The sequence below is a fragment of the Neovison vison genome, chromosome 13 (assembly GCF_020171115.1).
Source record: "Neovison vison isolate M4711 chromosome 13, ASM_NN_V1, whole genome shotgun sequence".
Lineage (NCBI taxonomy): Eukaryota > Metazoa > Chordata > Mammalia > Carnivora > Mustelidae > Neogale > Neogale vison.
Genome location: NC_058103.1, coordinates 21,470,575 through 21,490,965, shown reverse-complemented (window position 1 = coordinate 21,490,965; position 20,391 = coordinate 21,470,575). Strand labels below are relative to the sequence as shown.

The 20,391-nt window shown below is 37.2% G+C and overlaps 1 protein-coding gene across 1 annotated transcript in view; it reads left to right on the top strand.

Annotated features, from left to right (window-relative positions):
- Positions 1 to 20,391, top strand: part of SEL1L (SEL1L adaptor subunit of ERAD E3 ubiquitin ligase) — a 54,307-nt gene that overhangs the window by 19,085 nt on the left and 14,831 nt on the right. Inside the window, exons 4-13 of the mRNA XM_044231651.1 lie at positions 3,883 to 4,050; positions 5,692 to 5,797; positions 6,726 to 6,888; positions 9,061 to 9,114; positions 9,206 to 9,265; positions 10,836 to 10,917; positions 11,273 to 11,427; positions 14,577 to 14,633; positions 17,609 to 17,677; positions 19,302 to 19,379. Of these exons, the coding sequence (XP_044087586.1) occupies positions 3,883 to 4,050; positions 5,692 to 5,797; positions 6,726 to 6,888; positions 9,061 to 9,114; positions 9,206 to 9,265; positions 10,836 to 10,917; positions 11,273 to 11,427; positions 14,577 to 14,633; positions 17,609 to 17,677; positions 19,302 to 19,379 (992 nt within the window). The remainder of the gene's footprint in view (positions 1 to 3,882; positions 4,051 to 5,691; positions 5,798 to 6,725; positions 6,889 to 9,060; positions 9,115 to 9,205; positions 9,266 to 10,835; positions 10,918 to 11,272; positions 11,428 to 14,576; positions 14,634 to 17,608; positions 17,678 to 19,301; positions 19,380 to 20,391) is intronic.

Below are 20,391 nucleotides of genomic sequence, written 5' to 3'. Positions count from 1 at the left end.
CCCTCCCTACTCCCCTTTAATAGCATCATTCTTTGAAACAAGAGTTGTCTGTGTTCACTAATTTCACTTCCTCTCTTCCCATTCTCTCATCCAACTCTCAGGATGCTCTGGTCCCCTCGAGACCTCTAAATCCACTCTGCTCCAGTCACATTCTCTTTTCTGAATACCTGGTCAGTTCTTGGTCCTCATCTTTCTGATCTCTCACATATTTTTTCCTATTCTGAAGAAGCTTTAATCACTTAGCTGTTGGTTTTCTGGAATCTGCCAGATCTTGAAATACAAGGTTGCCCTGACACCTAGCCTTTGACCCTCTACTTCTGTCTGTACCGGGTTTTTGTGTAATGACTACCCTGTAGCTAATTTAACCAGTCTCCTGTTGACAGACCTTTGAATTCTTACTGGTTTTCTATCTTTATACACAAATACAGTCGTATACATATCTCTTTGTATACTTAGGGGAGCATTTCTACAAGTTAAACATTCTCGAAGTGGAAAAATGTGATCCCAAGCATGAACTTTATGAATTCTAATAGGTATTTCTGAAGGTCCCTCTTGAAGAGGTACTAAATGATAATCCCACTAGCAGTATGAAAGTCCCCATTTACTTGTAATCTGGCCAGCACTGAAAGACCCAGGTTTGGGGTTGTTGTTTGGGTTGTCCTTTTTTTTTTTTTTTTTTTTTTTTTTTAACTTTTTCTAGCTTTCTTGATTGATTTTTGCTGACTTTGCAAGTGCAGTTCTTTACCAGTTTAAATATAAAGCAGTCCATTATTTATTATAAACTCTCATATAACATAAGTTATAGAAATCTTACCATCAGGGTTTAAATAGATTGTGGTATTCTGTCATTACTGTAGAGTCAAAATATGATACCTTATCGAGAACTGTGATTTTTTTTTTTAAAGGAAGGTGCTAAATTGACCTAATGACACATTTTTCCCTCTTTCGTTTTTAGAGTCAGGTTTGACTACTGGCTGTCATTAACTTAAATTGCATAATCAGTCAGCTTCATTGTGCCAGAGCCATGATTACCATAGTTTTTAAAGCTGGTAGGTACCATTTTTGTGGCAGTTTTTAAAATGACAGCTTTGAAATTCTTGCAGAATTTCTTCACGGAAAGAAAATTAACCGAAATTAATGCTATTGTGAGGACTATCTACTTGAGATAATTGACTTGGAACTGGCAAGTCCCAGTCAGTAACTTTTAGAAGACTTTAAACCAAGTGTAAAAGGTAGTAAAAGTAGCAATTTCCATGTTGTCATATTGCTTGGAGAAGATACCTGAGAGATACAGATTTTTTCTTGTTACTTACTAATAAACACATTACTTAGATCAAGATTCACTCTCACTAAATTGGTGAAACCCAGGCACCCTGGGGATTTTTCCTACTTAAGTAAGCGCTGAATGAGCAGTAGGTTAGAACCTTATGTTGCCAAAATCTCTTGCGTTCTTTCCAGTTTCTTTGCTGGTGTATAGTTCCATCACATGAAAGAGAATCCTTTCATACATTTGTACCACTTAAAAAGTGTTGGCAAACTGGGATTCTTATGGCAAGCTATTTGTTTTTAAAACAAATTTCTATTATCAAAAAAAATATATTCTTTTAAACTATTGTATTTTAATTTGAAATTCACATTGACAAACTGCTATTTTACAGATACTATTTTTCTCAAGCAAATTTGAATCTAGTAGCAGTACATGGGAGTGCCTTTTTTCAAACTGTGTAGTTAAAATGGTCCCTCTGAGGTCGTTGCTAAAGGGTGCTTTGCTTATACATTGTACTAAAGATCATTTCTTGTAGACACAGGTGGATCAAAGTATTTGCCTTTGGTCAGTGATTACCAGGATGGTGAAAGACGTTTGCCTGATGGCAAACAGTTTGAAATTAATTTTGCCTTTCATAACTTAATGAAAATAGTTTTCAAGTAAGTATGAATTCTTCGTTGCACAGGTGAGAAGGAGCATCCATTTCATGTGCTTTCCGAGCAGGAGTGCCTATGGGAGTAGCAGTGTTATCTCTTTAAGGCTTATTACCTTAAGTGGCAGGCACGTGGTGGGTCCCTTACGTGTATTATTTCAGTTCATCTTTGTGAGTAACTCTATGCAGCTAGGACTCTTATCCCTATTTGTAAATAAGGAAGTTACCTGCAGATAATTTTACAGATAAGGGGAGAGATTAGTGAATTTGCTCAAAGTGTACAACTAGTAAGTGGTAGGATTTGAGTCAGGCATTCTGACTCCAGAATCTGTACTCCTAATTACATGCTCCATATTAAAGCAATCTGTGGAAATTGACGTGTACTCACTTAACCGTGTATGGTTCTGGGGTCAACCCTGTCCCTCTGCTCTTCTTTTTTACTTCTCACTGGTATTCTTATGTGTTCTCTTGGCTTCCAGTCTATCTATGAACTGGAGATCTTCCTCTTTGACTCTAGCGGAAAAGATGTCTACGACATCTTGGTTTTGGTTTTGTTTGTTATAGCCACTTTGAATATAGCAGGATCAAAGCTTAACTTGTCTCTGCCCTGAGCCTTTCATCCCTACCCAGTAACATACACCTCCTTTAGTGTTCTAGTGAGGACAGCCATCCCCTCACTTCCTGAAGCCTAATACCTGGGAGCCTTCCATGACTCCTCCCCTCACATCTGCACATCTAGTCAATCAGGAAGTGGTGCCACATCTGCTTCTTAGCATCACTTGAGTACATCCACTCCTTTTATTCCATTATCTTCTTCAGGCCCCCATTACCTCTCAATTAGCCTAATGTCACAACTTGTAAACTGGTTGTCTTAATCCAGTGTTGCTTTTCTCCATTCCATTGTCCACTCTCTTAATAAAAATGTGTAAGTATGAGCATGTCACTTCTGTTTAAAACTCTTTACGTGAGTTTTCATTGTTCTCAGGATAAAGGCCAAACTCCTTAATCAGATTTATCAGGACCTTAGTCTAGCTTCTTTGTGCTGCTTTAGCTTTAACCTCTTCTCTTGTCTACTTGGGCACTCACACTACATGTTGTCACATACTGAACTTTGTATTTTTTCTAAAGTGCCATGCTGTCTTTCATTTGATTCTTAGCGCACATGGTCCCTTCTGTCTACAGTACTTCTACCCCACCCTAAAGCAATTCATCCACCCTCTACTCCTGCACAGCCGTGAAGTTCAGTAGTAAACCTCAATACCTGACGGGAGGTTTTCCTTTCCATAACATCAGTCACACTTAGTGTTTAATGTCTCTCTTCCTTGCTAGGCAGTAAGTTGTGGAGAGCAGAGACCTCTGTTCCACCTTGTTTTCAGCACCTGACATAATTCCCAGCAACTGGAAGATAGTCCGAAGAGCATATGAACAATAGAGATATGGTCTCTACTTTTAACAAGCTCAGGGTCTAGTGGGAGCAAGAGTATGGTAAAGAAAGAACCTCAGGTTATATCATACATGCTCTGATTAAAATGCTGTGGGATTACAGAGGCGTGAATGATGAACTTAAGGGAGCATTTTCCCTGTATAGCTTCATACTATTAAGCTGACTTAGAAAGAAAAGAGGGGAATTGTGCTGAGCGGTGAAATTGATCTGGTTATTTTTTGCTTGCTAGTTAGCCAGGAATTTTACAGTAGACTTATAACATTCTGAGGTTATCAGATCTCAAGATCTTCAGAAATTCTAAGTTAGATACAGAGCTGCCATGTGTGCTAAGCCAGCCATGTTCACTAAGTTGACCCACCCTTAAGTCGTGTTAAAGAAAATTTGATGCTGACCTTTTCATGTTCCCCATTTCAAATCGTGTATTTTTGTCTTCCAATTCTAATCATTGGAATTGACAGTATTAAATGCATGGATACCAGAATGCTATTTATATTTAGAGGTTTTTTTTAATCTTTTCAGCTCTGACTGCCATTGAAGGCACAGCCCATGGGGAGCCCTGCCACTTCCCTTTTCTGTTCCTGGATAAGGAATATGATGAATGTACATCAGATGGGAGAGAAGATGGCAGATTGTGGTGTGCTACAACCTATGACTACAAGGCAGATGAAAAGTGGGGCTTTTGTGAAAGTAAGTATTGCCCAGTAGGAGGCATGTCCACATTGTTTTATGTCTCAGACAACATTTTTAAGGCCTTTTTTCTAGTCCTCCTTTCCCCACCTTGGTCAAAAGTGGTCAGTGTCAGTGACACAGGTAAGTCTTAAAGAATGGACTTAAGAGCAGGAAGCATGCCGTATACTCACTTCTGGGCTCTCAGTTGGGCAGCTTATCACACTTGTGTTTTATTTAGAGATGATCTTCCGTTGCCGTGCACAGCTTGTTCTGTAAACCCTCAAGAAGGCTGCTAAATTAATTACTATAAAACGTTTTTTGGCAGTAAAGAAAAACAGAACATTATGCTGAGGTTAATTAATAGTGCTTAGAAGAAAAATAGATAATACCTTTTTTAAATACTTTGAGTGAAATGTGCTGTGCTGAGGTAGTATTTGATAGATACAGTATATTTAACTGCCCTAAATGTTAATGTCAGTATTGTCTCTAAAGGCAAACTGCATTTTCAGGAGGAACTTTCTGTTAAGGAACAAAGAAAACCTTGAACGTAGCTCTTGATACCAGATGATATTTTCAAAATGATGGCTTTGATAGAATACTTAGGCATTCCTTAGAAAAAACATCAAATATAGTCCATCTTTGGATGTGGGCCAGTATGATTAGGTACTCCTGTTTAATACATCAAATTTTGTTTTTATATTACAAAAAGAAGTTGCTTCGGGACACCTGGGTGGCTCAGTTGGTTAAGCGGCTGCCTTCGGCTCGGGTCATGATCCCGGCGTCCTGGGATCGAGTCCCACATCGGGCTCCTTGCTTGGCAGGGAGCCTGCTTCTCCCTCTGCCTCTGCCTGCCACTCTGTCTGCCTGTGCTTGCTCTCGCTTCTCTCTCTATGACAAATAAATAAATAAAATCTTAAAAAAAAAAAAAAAAAAAAGAAGTTGCTTCTGTTTCTGTAAATACTCCTAATGAAATATTCAACTGTCTCTTGATAAGTTTTAGATTTCTGTTAAAATGCTTTCTTAAAGTAACAAAATAATTTTGGGGAACTCTAATGCTATAATTATCAGTGTTGTATCAGTACGTAGGAAAAAGCAGAACTTGACTATTAGATCAGAATCTGTATTTAATAAAAATCCTTTTTTTTTTTTTAACTCATTCTTTGTTAGGTAATTAGTCACATATTTTCTCCTTGTAAAGATACAGTCTTTCAGGTGAGGCTAAAGTGTCCTTTGACTTCAGCAGTATTTTTTCTAACTATTGTTTTCTTGTCCTTCAATTTTAGCTCACCTTGATTATAATCATAAGGTTCTACTGGAGTTTTAGTTGACTTATATGAAAAGTTTTAGAATTACTAGTAGGAAAGCACTTTCCAAAACCAAGTTGATATAACTTTCTTTACAAGGAAGTGATTTTATTGAATGTTGGGGGTTTTTTTGGTTTGGTTTGGTTTGGTTTGCTTTGCTTTTTTTATTTTTAAGTCTTAACTTTAGTCTTATAAAGGCCACACATAAAAGCATATGTCCTTACAGTCAGATTGGGAAAGAGTGAAAGATCACTGTAGTGGTAACTGCCTAGAAGAAAGAACATATACTGATGTTTAATAAATAATTGGTTTAAAAGTAAAATCAATTTAAAAGCATCTGATATTTTGTTTTTAGCTGAAGAAGAGGCCGCTAAACGGCGGCAAATGCAGGAAGCGGAAATGATGTACCAGACAGGAATGAAAATCCTCAACGGAAGCAACAAGAAAAGCCAGAAAAGAGAGTAGGTAGCATTGCCCGGTCTTTTCTTTCCCTGACATAGGCCGTTACTGAGCTAGAAAGTGCTAAGTGCTTGTTTTTTAACTGCACTGCTGAAGACAGAGGATTTCTTAGGCTGTATTTTAAGAAAACCTGATACGACCTATAGACATCAAGGGCATTACTTATATCACATTTCAGCGCTTTGGGCTAAAAAGATTATAAATGTGCATCACAAAAATGAACAATAAACAAAATGGAAAGAATTAAAATTATAACAGTTTCCAAGCGCCAAGAATATGTATACTGTTCAGAATTCAAAATGACATAAAACAAAAGGAATTCTTGTCTGGTGTTTTTTTTTTATTTTTGCTTTGTAATTATCTTGCAGACAAACACTAGAATTTAGGAATTTGGAAAGAACATAAAGTTAAGTTGGAAAGAACATAAAGTTAAGTTAACATTTTATGTCTCTTAATTTCAGCTGACTTTCGTTATAGTCTGCAAAGATTTTAAAAGAAAATTACAATGATTATTTATTGGGTACTACAGTATTATAATTTTTTCTCATTCTTAGACTATTCTAAAATATTGAAATAGCAGAACTGGTACCTTATCTAAAAGACAAAAGTAGCCCAGAATGTTTTCTATATATATAAGTAACATAGCTTAGTGCAAATCAAATTATCAGAGGGATTCTATAGAATAAGGAAATTATTTATTCTGCATCTGCATAGATTTTGTAAGTAAAAAACAACAACAATTTTTTAACTTTTTTTTTTATTTAAGTAATCTCTACACCCAAAGTGGGGTTCAGACTCACAACCCCAAGATCAAGAGTTACATGCTCTTCCAACTGAGCCAGCAAGTGCCCCCAGATTCTGTAAAAATTTTAATGGCAGTTCCAAAATATTGCTAATTTGTTTGTCTTTTTTAATTGCTTATGTTTAAAGAGCATATCGGTATCTTCAAAAGGCAGCAGGCATGAATCATACCAAGGCCTTGGAGAGAGTGTCATATGCTCTTTTGTTCGGTGATTACCTGACACAGAATATCCAGGCAGCTAAAGAGATGTTTGAAAAACTGACTGAGGAAGGCTCTCCTAAGGGACAAACTGTAAGTGTACTTTCACTGCAGAATCTCTTGGCACATAGCACTTATAAATTTTCACAGCAGTTTATTCTTTATGCTCTGCCCTCACTGAACAAGTAAGGCTGGAAGGTAAAATACCTTTAGATACTAATCCTGTGGGGGATCATTTTACCAGTCTTGGACAGTCGTCTTGTCCAAGAACACTTGTGGTCACCTGAGGGATTTTGCAGCTGCATCTTACCACAATTACATTTGTAGTTTTCCAAATTAAATCTGTACAGAATGAAACATAAAGATAATTATTTTTTTTATCTGAAATCACTACCCATTGCCTTTTTTCCAAAGCTCAGATGCTCCAGCTTTTGGTAATCTTCATGTTTTTTTAAAAGATATATTTTACTACGGAAGCAGTCAAAAAAAAAAAAAACTAAGAAAACATCGTATCTGTACCACCCAGACCTGAACGCTGGTAACATGTTAATGCATGCATACCCTTCTTGACCTTTCTCTTTGTGTATTTATACATGTGAACTTACTACAATGAGATGTCACTGTCTACTGTTCCCTTCCTTGCTCTTTCAATAAGTAGCCCTCACTGTTCCCGTCCAGTAAATATAACACCCAGAGAGTCTTCATAGGGCAGTGAACCAAAACATTTCCTTTATCCCTGTTTTTGTCCTAAGCAGTATCCAGTCCAGGACGACATCTTCTGCTCGATTGTTAATGAATGTTAGCAGAGTCCCTGCCTCCCTTTCTTGTCTGTGTTCAAGATAGGGCCAGTTGTTCTGCAGAATGGCCTTCTTCAGTTTGTCTGTTTGTTTCTTCCTTTCGGCCTTTATTTTCATCTTCATCATCTCTATTTCCCATAGAGCAAAAGGCTGATGAATTCAAATCAAGTCTTTTTGGCCAAGTCTGCCTCATAGGGGGATGTTCTGTATCCCATGTCACATCACACCATTTGGTAAAAAATCTCTGCTTGATTTCTCATGGGTAGTAGTAAGATTGACACCTGGATTTAGGAGTCCACCACATTGATTTTAAGTGCTCTCAGTAATTCAGGCTTACTGGAGGTGTGGGATTTGCTTAAATGTAAAGTTTCTAGTCACTGTTAGCAGGAGTCTATTTTCAGACTATTTAAATAATAACAGAAATTGTGACCATTGTTTTCTGTAGGTCTGAATACCTACCCACTCTGCAACTCTCACACGGTTTTGGTTTAATTTATTAACAGGTTATATCTTCATTACTCCCCGTTTGTTTTCAAAGATTTTTTTCCCTTCTTTGTATAAGTCAGTTTATCTAAATTCACACATACATTCTTTATTCTACAGACATATTTGGCTCTGAAGAATGATTATACTTCAGAAGCTTCTTTCCCCTCTAATAATAGCACCCCATAATGCCACAGTGCTTTATATTGCGTATTGCAAAGCACTCTTCCATGGTAATTAATTTTAGCTGATGTAACAGACACAGCCCCAAAATCACAGCGGCCCAACACTACAAAGAGGTATTCCTTGTTCACGTTAGGGCCAGGGTCGATGCGGTTCCCTTGCTTGTGTCACTCTTCCCAATGCTGACTCAGTCAAGGGCTGCTTCTGCCATATAGCTGCACCATCTGAAACATGGGGAGCCCTCCTGAAGGGAGAAGGGAGGGCTGGAGGATTTTCTGGGCAAAGGTAGAACCTTATCAATGCATTGTTTGGTTGGTTGGAGTTTTTTTGTTTGGGTTTTTGTAATGAAAAATTGTGTGTGCTTCAGCATTGTAAAGTGACAAGTTTCTCTGTTACCCCTTCAACATGACCCTAGCCACCCCTTTTTATTGTTTATTGTGGTAGCCTCTTACTGTTTTCATTGTGTATTCTCCTTTGATAGGTAGTGTGTCTGTGTGATGATACAGCTGTTGATCAAGATAAAGTAAAAGCCATATTTGTGTTTACCTTTGGTTTTGTAGTATTTTTTTAAGCTGTCTTTAATCTTCAAGCTAAACTTAGTCATTTGTTTAGCTGTATTTCATTGTGTAATTTGTAAAACCTTGAATGCATTTCTGAGGCTCTTTAATTAACCATAGTTTTACATACTTGGACTGTTCAAGTCTTTCAGGATCTAAAGATTCTTGCTGCTTTTCATCGTCCATAAGACTATGTGTATAAACTATTACTAGGGAAGAATTCTTACTTTGTCATTTTATTTCAGGCTCTTGGCTTTCTCTATGCCTCCGGACTTGGTGTTAATTCAAGTCAGGCAAAGGTAATGTTATTCAAGCTTTATTGTATACTACCATTTGAATTGGGTCAGTGTGTGTGTGTGTTCAGTTAAGGATATTTTTTTTCTTTCCCAGGCCCTTGTATATTATACTTTTGGAGCTCTTGGGGGCAACCTAATAGCGCACATGGTTTTGGTAAGTAAGACTTTAGTAACATTGAGGAGCAGAATTTTTGGTTCATGAGGGGCCACAGCTTTTCTAGCTTTCATGAATGAGATGTACTTATATTCATCAAGATCAAATATTCAGTTGAACATTCTTCAAATTCTTGTTAATGGGTACAATACTTGCATCTACACATGGATGAAAATTGGCACAGTCCACAATTTTTCTTTGAAATTATGACTTTGGCTATTGCCCTTGTGATAAATGTCTCTCTTATTTTCTGTAAGTTGGAAATATTTGTCAAAATCCTTTCTTCAGTTGAATTATTAGAGATTTTACATTTGAATTTATTTTACAATGAAAATTGATTTATGTTTTACATTTAAATTTACACAGGTAAGGAGATCATTACAGGAATCAGCTAGAAAAGCTCTTAATTCACACTGGTGTTGGAAAGAAAGGTAGAAGGAGATACTTCTGAGCAAGGAAGTAACTAAAGTAATTCTTGAGGGATAAATAGCAGTGAATGAATAGAAGTGGAAGGGCATTCAGACAACAGGAACAATACATGCAGAGGGACAGTGATGAGGAAATGTGATGCTTGCACGAAAATATAGGCTGTTTTGTGTGGCTGGAAGGTAGAACGTCAGGAAATTCATCAAGAGTCATGTAAATGGGCTGTACGTCATGCCAAGGAGCTTGGATGTCATCTGTGACAGATGTAAACTGCTGAAGTAATTTAAGCCAGTGAAAAACAAGGATGTTGCTGCAACTTTCTGAAGCATTCTCACTAATTTTGAAGGGTTTTTTTTCCCCCCATTGGCTTTTATCATTGGTGGAAACATTTATTCCTCAAACAGTAATTGAAAAGTTCCTTTTAGATGAATTTTCCAGAAATTTAAAGTATATTTTTATATGGCAAAAGTATGTTAAATATTTCTGACCTATATCTTTTTTTTTATTATTTACCAATCTTCTTAAACAGTGGCTACAGAATAAGAACATTAAATATTATACACATTATTATACAATAGTGCCCAAAGGATTGCTAAAGTTTGTGAAGTTATTTTGAGTCTGTGCTGAATGATTCAAGAGAGCTCTACTTTTTTTTTTTTCCCCTGTTTTTTATAGTTAGTTATCCTCCTCAGGCTGAAACCATTTTTTGCTCATGTTACTGTGCCTGCTCCTAGTAATCTCTCATCTTCCCTATTTTACTGATTTGTTGCTTCTTTGCTGGTTTGGCAGATCAACCCATTTTTGTTAACATCAGGTTTACAATAAGATTAGAATGTGCTCTAAGCAAGAACCTAAGTAATTTTCTCTTACACGTGAGATGCACACACTTCATCCATAAAGTTCACAGCATCTGTTCTGATTTCTGTGGGAACTTCATTACTTCCTAGTTCTCAACTATATTCTGGTTTTTGGAGTTGCTGAATAAATTACCTCAGAACCTGAAACAGGATAAATGAGGTGGTAATGTGCTGGGATCAAGGGACTGCGGAAGTACGTTCTGAGCGCGGGTGGCTTTATTCACTCCAACGAGAATGCCAGTGGAGCGTGTGAGCCTGCAGTCTTCTCACGAGAGCTTATCTCACAGGGTTATCGGTACTGGGCTGGCATCGGAGTCCTCCAGAGCTGTGAATCGGCACTGACTCACTATCGTCTTGTTGCCAATCACGGTATCTATTTCTTTTTGCCTTTCACCTTATCAAAAGAAACAAAAAACAGAATGGAATTAACTTCAAATACATCTGCTTTTGTTGTACTACTTGAAATAATCATGATCGACTCTTACGTGGAATGATCTTTACCCTAGTTCACAAAGATCTCTTTTCCGTGTGTGTGCGCGCGCGCACGTGCTCTGGATACCACTTATTTAATATTATTTAATATTTTGTGGAAAAGACTTGCTGTTTTGTAATCTATAGATTACTGTTAGCATAGTGTCTGTCAGTGTTGCGCAGCTGAAATTCTACTCTGTGGAACAATCCTTCTGACCTTCCTCCATGTTATTACTTCATCCCCCTGTTTCAGTTGCTAGTGATATCTCGCTGACAGGAGGCTCAGTAGTACAGAGAATACGGCTGCCTGACGAGGTGGAAAATCCAGGAATGAATAGTGGAATGCTGGAAGAAGATTTGATTCAATACTATCAGTTCCTAGCAGAAAAAGGGGATGTACAAGCACAGGTATGTGTTTAAACATCTCATGGCGTATATCACTGTATTATATATTATAGTCTTGGGGCAAACGCATGCATAAAAACATTTCCATTGCTCTGAGCCATTATTAACTACATGTTAGAATCACCTGAGTAGTATCATTTTTGAAAGTACCAAGAGTCTCGGACTGTCAAGACGTCCCCACTTGGATTCATCTAGGATGTAGCGTAGGCATTGATAGTTCATAGAAGCTGTCCAGGAAGTTGTACCATGGTTGAAAGCTGCTGCTTGAACAGAACAGTGTCTTACTGGTGATGAAGGCTCTTATTGAAGTCACCAAGGATGAAAACTGCCACTCTCAAAAAGTTTCTGGAACTTTTGGAATTTCAGATGCCCTTCAGAGCCATTTACTCTTCATGTTTCTTTTGTTCATCTTAGACCCTTAATTTTCTCAAGATCAAGGACAGAAGTAGTCTTTTTCAAAGTAAATTGAATGGTATATCCGTCAAAATACCATGTATAATTTGTTATTTCATGGGCTGATAATCCTGATATAAAAAGGAGGACTGCCTTTTTTTCTGTGCAGTTTAGAAGTCTTTTCTGGTTTAGATATATAGAGAGATGATACTTTCTGAGAACAATTGATTTTAAAACTTAGCAGAAGGGAGTCCTATGTTAAAAAAAACTGTAGTAAAAACTACAAATTTTAGTTCATGGAAATTATAATATAATATAATATATAATTAAAAATTATAATTATAATATAATCTTGTCTAACTAAACATCTTTCTTTTATATCAGAAGCCAGTTAAAATTCAAAACCATCTAAATGCCCCAAAATAGGGAATTATTTAGCTCAACTATGACACTTCCATGTAGTGGAATTTTATGCAACCATTAAAAATGATGTAGAATACTACTTAACTGTGGAAAGCTGACTTCAGTGTATTCAGTGGAAAACTCAAGCTAAAAAACTCCATGTGTGGTATAGTATATAATTCTGTTCTTTTTACTACTGGAATTACAGCTTTAACACAAAAAAGTACATAAATCTGAGGCATACAGCCCCCTACTTGATCACCAAGTGAGCCTCCTGTGAAGCACAGCTAGCATCCCAGCAGTCCCCTCTGACCTGACCTCTAACACTGTGGATCAGTTTGGCTTGGTTTTGAATTTTATGTTTAAAAAAATTGAATTTTATGTTTAAAGAAAAATCATACAGCATTTTTTGGTATCAGCTTCTTTTGCTCAGCATTATGTTTATGAAATTAATCCATGTTTTCATGTAGCTGAAATTATTAATTTACATTGCTCCATGGTATTTCATTATATAAAAATCCCACAACTTATTTACCCATTTTACTCTTTCCAGATTTGGGTGATTGCAAATAATGCCCTGTTCATATTCTCTTGCATGTCTTGTGCATCAGTACTGTCTTAAACTTCTATAACTTTATAGATCTTGATATGTGGTTGAATACATTTTCTTGCTATTGTAGTTTTCATTACATTCAGCTCAATTTTCATTGTTATTTCTTCTGATCCATGTGTAATTTTAGAAGTAAATTGCTTAGTTTTCATATAAAGGGAAGATTTATTATTTAAACCTTTCTGTTGATTTCTAGCTTAATACACTGTGGTCAGAATACACTGTACAGGGCACCTGGGTGACACAGTCAGTTAAGCATCTGACTCCTAGTTTTGGCTCAGGTTGTGAGATGGAGTGCCATGTCAGGCTACACACCCATTGCGGAGTATGCTTAAGATTCTCCCTCCCGAGAGCGCCTGGGTGGCTCAGTCAGTTAAGCATCTGCCTTTGGCTCAGCACATGATCCCTGGGTCCTGGGATCGAGCCCCACGTCAGGCTCCCTGCTCAGTGTGGAGCCTACATCTAAATTAAAAACAAAAAAAGAAGAAGAAGAAGAATATGCCATGTATGATTTTATTTGTTTTGGATTTGCTGAGACTTGCTTTATGGTCCATTGTTTGGGCAAATATTGTTTACTAAAGAGAATGTAAATTTTACAGTCTTTGGTTGTATCATTCTTTCTGTGTCAGTTGAGTTATGTTTCTTAATCCTGTTGTTCAGATCTTGTGAATCCTTACTAAATTTGCCTCCTTTTTCTATCCAGCAATGAGACAGCATTGTCTAAATTGCCCACTTTGGTGTGGATTTGTCTCTGTCTTCTATTTCTCTCAATTTTGATTTATGCATTTTAGGCCATGTGGAGTGCATATAGACTTAATACTGTTATCTTTTTGTTAAACTAGCTTGTATATCATGAAATGTCCTCTTTTATCTCCAGAAATGTTTTTTGCTTTAAATTGTACTTTGTCTGATACTAGCTAGCTATGCCACTGTCTTTTGGTTAATATTCATATGGAGGATCTTTTCTATCTTTTGTATTCAACCTCTTATGTTTAAGGTACGTCTCTTAGAAGCATATCAGACTATTATTTTTTAATCCATTCTTGACAGTCTTTTAAATAAAAGTAATGAATAATATATTTTTGTTTACATTTTCTGTGTTGCTTGCTTTCTTTCATTTTGCTTTTCCATGCTGCTTCATATCTCTTTCCTTACATTCTCTTGGTTTCATTGTTTTTGCTATTATACCTCCTCCCCTCTCCTAAGGTGATAGTTGGACTTTGTTTTACTACTCTTATCAAAGTCTAGTATAAATGAACACTTTTGCCATTTCTTGGACTTTAGACAACTCTGTATGGTTTTAATTTTATATATTTTTGAATCGTGCAAGATATTCTTACATACAGTGCATATAATTTAGATACATTCATAAGTTTAACTTTCCATTGCTCTTTATTTCTTACTGTATCTTCAGGCTTCCCGGGATAATTTGCCTTCCTCCTACAAAATATCCTTTGGTATTTCCTTCGGAGTGGGTTCACTGGTGACAAATTTAGTTTTAGTTTGCCTGAAGTCGCCTTCATTTCATCTTTATTTCAGAAAGATACCTTGTAATTAAAAGCAGGCATTTTCAGTTTTAAAAAATGTAGGTTAAAGTAGAGTAATATCTTCAGGAGTTAAGACTAAGTCTTCACTTTTTTGAATTCTAAAGAGAAACCTTTTTATGACCAAATGTTTTCTTATTGGTCTAATTTAATGACACACCAGTTGCTTCCATTTACTTTTGCTCATTTTTGTTAATTTTCAGGTTGGTCTGGGGCAACTGCATCTGCATGGAGGGCGTGGAGTAGAACAAAATCATCAGGTAACTTTCTTGTTCCCAGGGCTTTGTACTTCACTGTGTAGAAGGAAACAATGCTCTAGATATATTTCTTATCAATGACAGTATCAAGTTTGTTACTTAGACAGTCATCACAAATGATCTTTCAAGATCCAACTAACCCCTGAAAAAACTGAAGACTAAAAATGTGACTATTGGGGCACCTGGGTGGCTCAGTGGGTTAAGCCTCGGTGTTAGGCTCAGGTCATGATCTCAGGGTCCTGGGATCAAGCTCCGCAACAGGCTCTCTGCTCAACAAGGAGTCTGCTTCTCCCTCTCTCTGCCTGCCGCTTTGCCTACTTTGATCTTTCTCTCTCTCTCTGTCAAATAAATAAAATCTTAAAATTAAAAAATAAATTGATTGATTAATAAATAATAAAAATGTGATTATATCCACCTCATAATGGTGGGAAGGGGTTTTTAAATTCTGAAATATTGCCAACAATACATACACAGTAACTTGGTTTCCTATAGGTATGTGGTAGAAGTTTGTCTTAAAATTTCTATTAGAAAATATTTCAAGGGTGGGATGACTGGGTGGCTCAGTTGGTTAAGCGTCTGGCTTCAGCTCAGGTCATGATCCCAGCATCCTGGGATCGAGTCCCACATCGGGCTCCTTGCTCAGCAGGGAGCCTGCTTCTCCCTCTGCCTCTGCCAGTGCTCGCGTGCGCGCGCTCTCTCTCTCTCTCTGACAAATAAATAAATAAAATCTTTTTAAAAATAAATAAATAAAAAAGAAAATATTTCAGGGGTGCCTGGGTGGCTTAGTCAGTTAAGCATCTGACTTCAGCTTAGGTCATGATTCCAAGGTCCTGGGATTGAGTACCGCATTGGGCTGCATGCTCTGCAGGGAGCCTGCCTCTCCCTCTGCGTCTCTCTCTCTTATGAATAAATAAATAATCATTAAAAAAGAAAATATTTCATAGAACTGAGGAAAATCATTGTTGAGTTTGTGAGAAATTAGGAGTATACCACTATAGCTGTCAGATCTGTATCCAGCTTTTGTGCACTTTATGCCCTAAATCTTGCTCATCTCTTCTCTTGTATCCATCGGTACACCTTGTGTGAGTCATTTCCTGCTTGCATTTCAAAAGCAGTAGCCTGTGTTTGTAAACCACACACCTTGTGGTTCCCTTGCTTTAAATTCTTGAGTGGTCCTGGGCGCCTGGGTGGCTCAGTCGCTAAGTGTCTGCCTTTGGCTCAGGCCAGGGTCCTGGGATCGAGTCCCACATCGGCTTCCAGCTCCATGGGAAGCCTGTTTCTCCCTCTCCCAGTCCCCCTGCTTGTGTTCCCTGTCTCGCTGTGTCTCTGTCATTCATAAATCAATCTTTCTATAAATCTTTTAAAAAAATAAAATTAACTCTTGAATGGTCCATAATTGCCAGTCGCTTGAAAACCAAAACCTTTATTTAACATGATTTCCAGGATTTGTACCAGTCTCTGCTTGGCTCACCAGTTCCTTGCTTTCTGAGTCACAAGCACATGGACCTTTTCTCAGGTCTTTGAAAAGGTGAAGAAACTACCTCGGGATTTCTGGAATGCTAGTCCTTCTGTCTAGAGTGAATATTATTCTGCCTCCTTTCTTTACGTAGCTAATTCCTACTCATCCTCCAGAATTCAACTCCAGTATCTCTTCCCATAATGTTTCTCTAGACTCCTAACCCCACTCCAGAATAGGTCATGTACCACAGTTACGATTTCCGAAAATCTGTATTTGTGGCCGTTACCCGTTGTAAATTTGCTAATTATGTAATTAAGGTTTTTCCTCTGCTAGAACGTAAGTTACAGAAGAGCAAGACTTTGCCACTTTATTCCCAGCACCTGACAATGTCTAGCACATAATGAGTTATTGGTAAATGTTTGTCAGACTAATAAAACTATTACTCTGCCATAACAGTTAAATATTCTAATTAAGGTTATTTCATTTCCATATCCCATCAACTTTAAGACGTAGATGATAACAAAATACACTTATCACTTAAAACTATACCAAATATCCATGGTTGGTTGGTTGGTTTTAAGTCAGGAAGCATTTTGACTACTTTCATTGTCTTTAGGTCATTCAAATATATGTCATTAGGCCAGATGAACTGGCTAATAAAAATGTCAGGTGAGAGAACAGTCTGCTGCATGCCTTTTATGCAAGTTTTGGGATATCCTTGGTATGTGCTGCCTACTTGCAAAACACCTACACAACAATAAATTTTTTCACCAGCTTCTCAGAAGGATAAAAGGAGTTCCCAGTACAGAACTGCATTAATTCATTAATGCGCCTGCTATGTGCCTGTTCACTGCTAGGCATTCAGAATATAACGCTAGATAAAATAGCTTTGGTCTTTTTGTCTTTGCAGAGCTTCAAGTTTAATAGAACTAGAATATTAGATTTTTTTTAAATGATCACACCAATAAACATGTAATAAATTGTGATTGTTGTTATTAAGGAGAATGAAAGGGCCCAGTAAGGTTAATAAGCAGGAGGTGGTGGGTCCTGAGGCAGGAAGGACCAGAGTGCAGAGAGCAAGCTGAACAGTACTGAAGTAAGCAGTGTTTGTTCATACCAGTAGACCCCCTGCAAAATGTCAAGGGACTGTAAGGACCAGCATGTTAAGTGTTTTGAACTGTTGCTTTGGGTGACTGAAGGACTAAAGGCAAGGAGACCAAGGAGGGGAGTTCCAGAAGGTCAGGTATGAGATAATGTAGCTTAGCCTAGAAGTGTAGTGGAAGATCATGGGTTGATTCAAGAGGAGTTGGGTGGTGAAAGTTTACAGAATTCAGTGATGGATTGGGCCTGAAGAGGGGTGGGTACCTGGAGCAACCAAGAGGTGTCATAATGCAGTTTAAACTGAGATGCTGCCATATTAGAAGATTTTTTTTGAATGTTCCTGAAATGATTATTTTGGTTAAAAGCGAAAGGCAGATTCTATAAAAACTAATTATTTTAATAAATTCTTTTCTTACAGAGAGCATTCGACTACTTCAATTTAGCAGCTAATGCTGGCAATTCACATGCCATGGCCTTCTTGGGAAAGGTACTGTACACCCTGTGAACTCTTACATAATAACAAGAGGTATTTACATAATAAGCAGATGTTGTAGTTACAATCTACAGTTTACCAAAAGTAAACTGGAAATAAAATTTCCAATATAAGGATATTGTGTCTTATGGTAAGGTAAGTGCGACTTCCAGGCATTTTCTTAGGTAACGTAAAGAAATAGCATTTCCTCATCGGTATGTTAATTTCCTTTTGAAGTTAGCTATCATTGAGTTGTGTGTATCATATGCAGTAATGAGGACTTTTTTTCTTTATGCTGTGGGGGTTTGTTTGCTAAGTCTGTCACAATTGCCTGTCTTCCAAATGAGTAGAGGCAACAAACAAAGAGTTTGTTGGAATCTGTCTGTAGGCTTGAGTCATCTTCAGTGTGACGGCCATCACCCAGCGTCAATGCAATTCTTTTCTAAGCAAGGAAAACACTCAAGTCTAGAGACCTAACAAATAGATACCATGTAACATGCCACAGTTGCAAAACTTCCTTTTTCATTATTTTGAAAGCAAATACTATATAAATCAGTGGATATTTTCATCCATAACTAAATCCTAAGGTGAGGGTGCTCAGGTAGAATAAATCTGTCACAAAGGTTCTTACAAATAGAAAAATCTTATCAGTATTTGCCACATAATCACAACCAGTTATTTGGGGCCTGAGAACCAGACATGTAGACGTCCCCGCTATTATTGCATCAAAATCGGTATTCCCCATCTATTTTTGTTAAGCCTTTAAGAACTTTCCATTCTAGCCCTTTCAGTTCTTGTTCTGAATTCCTAATTAACCCCATCTCAGAAAAAGATTTTCATTGCTGTTTTCTAAATGTATACGTGGATGAAAACAGCCTCAGTCATTCTGTTCTTCTTTCTCTTGGCCCTTTTACCATGTTCCGTACCTGGTATTCTAGTCATTTAGTGCTTGAAACCTTTAAGATAACCTTTCAGTTCTTTCTTTTCCTGAACCTAAGGCCTACCCTAGTTCTTACCCTGAGGGAAGTCGTGGTGGAAGAGAGAGGGAAGCGGGCACTGTCAGTAGCACCCTTTCATGTGATCACTGACCCCAAGCAACTCTCCAGCCATTTGACTGCCCTGGGATAGAGTGAGAGAAAAGATTCACCTTGAGGGGCGCCTGGGTGGCTCAGTGGGTTAAGCCGCTGCCTTCGGCTCAAGTCATGATCACAGGGTCCTGGGATCGAGCCCCGCATCAGGCTCTCTGCTCAGCCGGGAGCCTGCTTCCTTCTCTCTCTCTCTGCCTGCCTCTCTGCCTGCTTGTGATCTCTCTCTGTCAAATAAATAAATAAAATCTTTAAATTAAAAAAAAAAAAGATTCACCTTCAATAAAAGGTTTTCTCCTCCTGAGATTGATCTGTGAACTGACTTTAATATATTCATGTTTATAGAAAAGTAACAAATTTGTTATGACAAAGAGGATATAATATAATATTGTTTACTTTTAAGGTTTTACTTTTAAATTTAAAATATCCGATGGGGAATTTTAAACTGTTCCAAGATTTCATGATACTTAACAAAAACCAGAATGAGATGGGATAGAAATACATTATAGGTGAGAAGGGTATAATTTTTAATAAAATTGGGTTCTGTTTTTCAGATGTATTCAGAGGGAAGTGATATTGTACCACAAAGTAATGAGACAGCTCTTCACTACTTTAAGAAAGCTGCTGACATGGTAAGACCTCATGACTCAGTGTATTGAAATGTGTGCCATATTACTATTATTTTAATAAGTAAGTTTATTATACTGAAGGATTAGTCATAACCAACTCATGCCTGAAATGACTGAAAGCACTTTTGTAGATGAGATTAATGGGAATGGACTGGCTAGAAAAAAAATATTTCCAATAAAAAGCAATTTATTTGGGGGGTGCACATGATTGAATATTAAACCTCTGTTTCAATTTCATTGAGAAGTTTCCTCATTGGAGAAATACTGATTTTACTAAAGCAAAGAGAGATATTATGATTTTGCCCTATTTGTATTGCAACTTGAGCTTTAAAACTTACATAACTGGGTACTTTTGATAATCATAAATATAAAACTTGGGCTTTCTTTGCCCCAGAGAAAACTATATATGAATTTTTAAGACTCTATGCCTCCAGTGTGTACGTTTATTTCCTCACTGGCTATGTATTACTTTAGTTCCAAATGTCAGTTGCGTATTTCCCAAGGGGATGCTGTGACACTTTTTAAAAGATGCCTGGACCCATCCGAGTTTAGTTTGAATTTTAGATTTTTCTCTTTCAGGTCTTAAAACAATTGATTATCTTTGTTTTGTGGCACTCTAGTAATCTTAAGTGTTATCTTTGCCACCTGATCTCAATATTGTTGTTTTACCTGGTGGTTGACTTTACACTATGGCATCTTCCTTCTTTATTGGGGAGGGAGGTTACCAATGAAAAACTACCCCAAAAGTGACCTACTTTTAATTTTAAGAAGAAGAAATACAGTAATCATGTTTTCTGTCGTAAACTCGTGGAACAGGTGGTCATAAGGTAAGTCACCAAAATTTAATTTTAGATAAATGTACTATTTCCTCTTTTTCAGCAAATTACTGAAGACCCTCTGCCCCCCAAATCTCTGAAAGTCAGTATTTTATTTAGCCTGATGGGAAGGACAATTTTGAATTGAAAAATGCAAAGACATTTTTTGAATATGCTTGTAAATTACTTCTTTGGTAGTT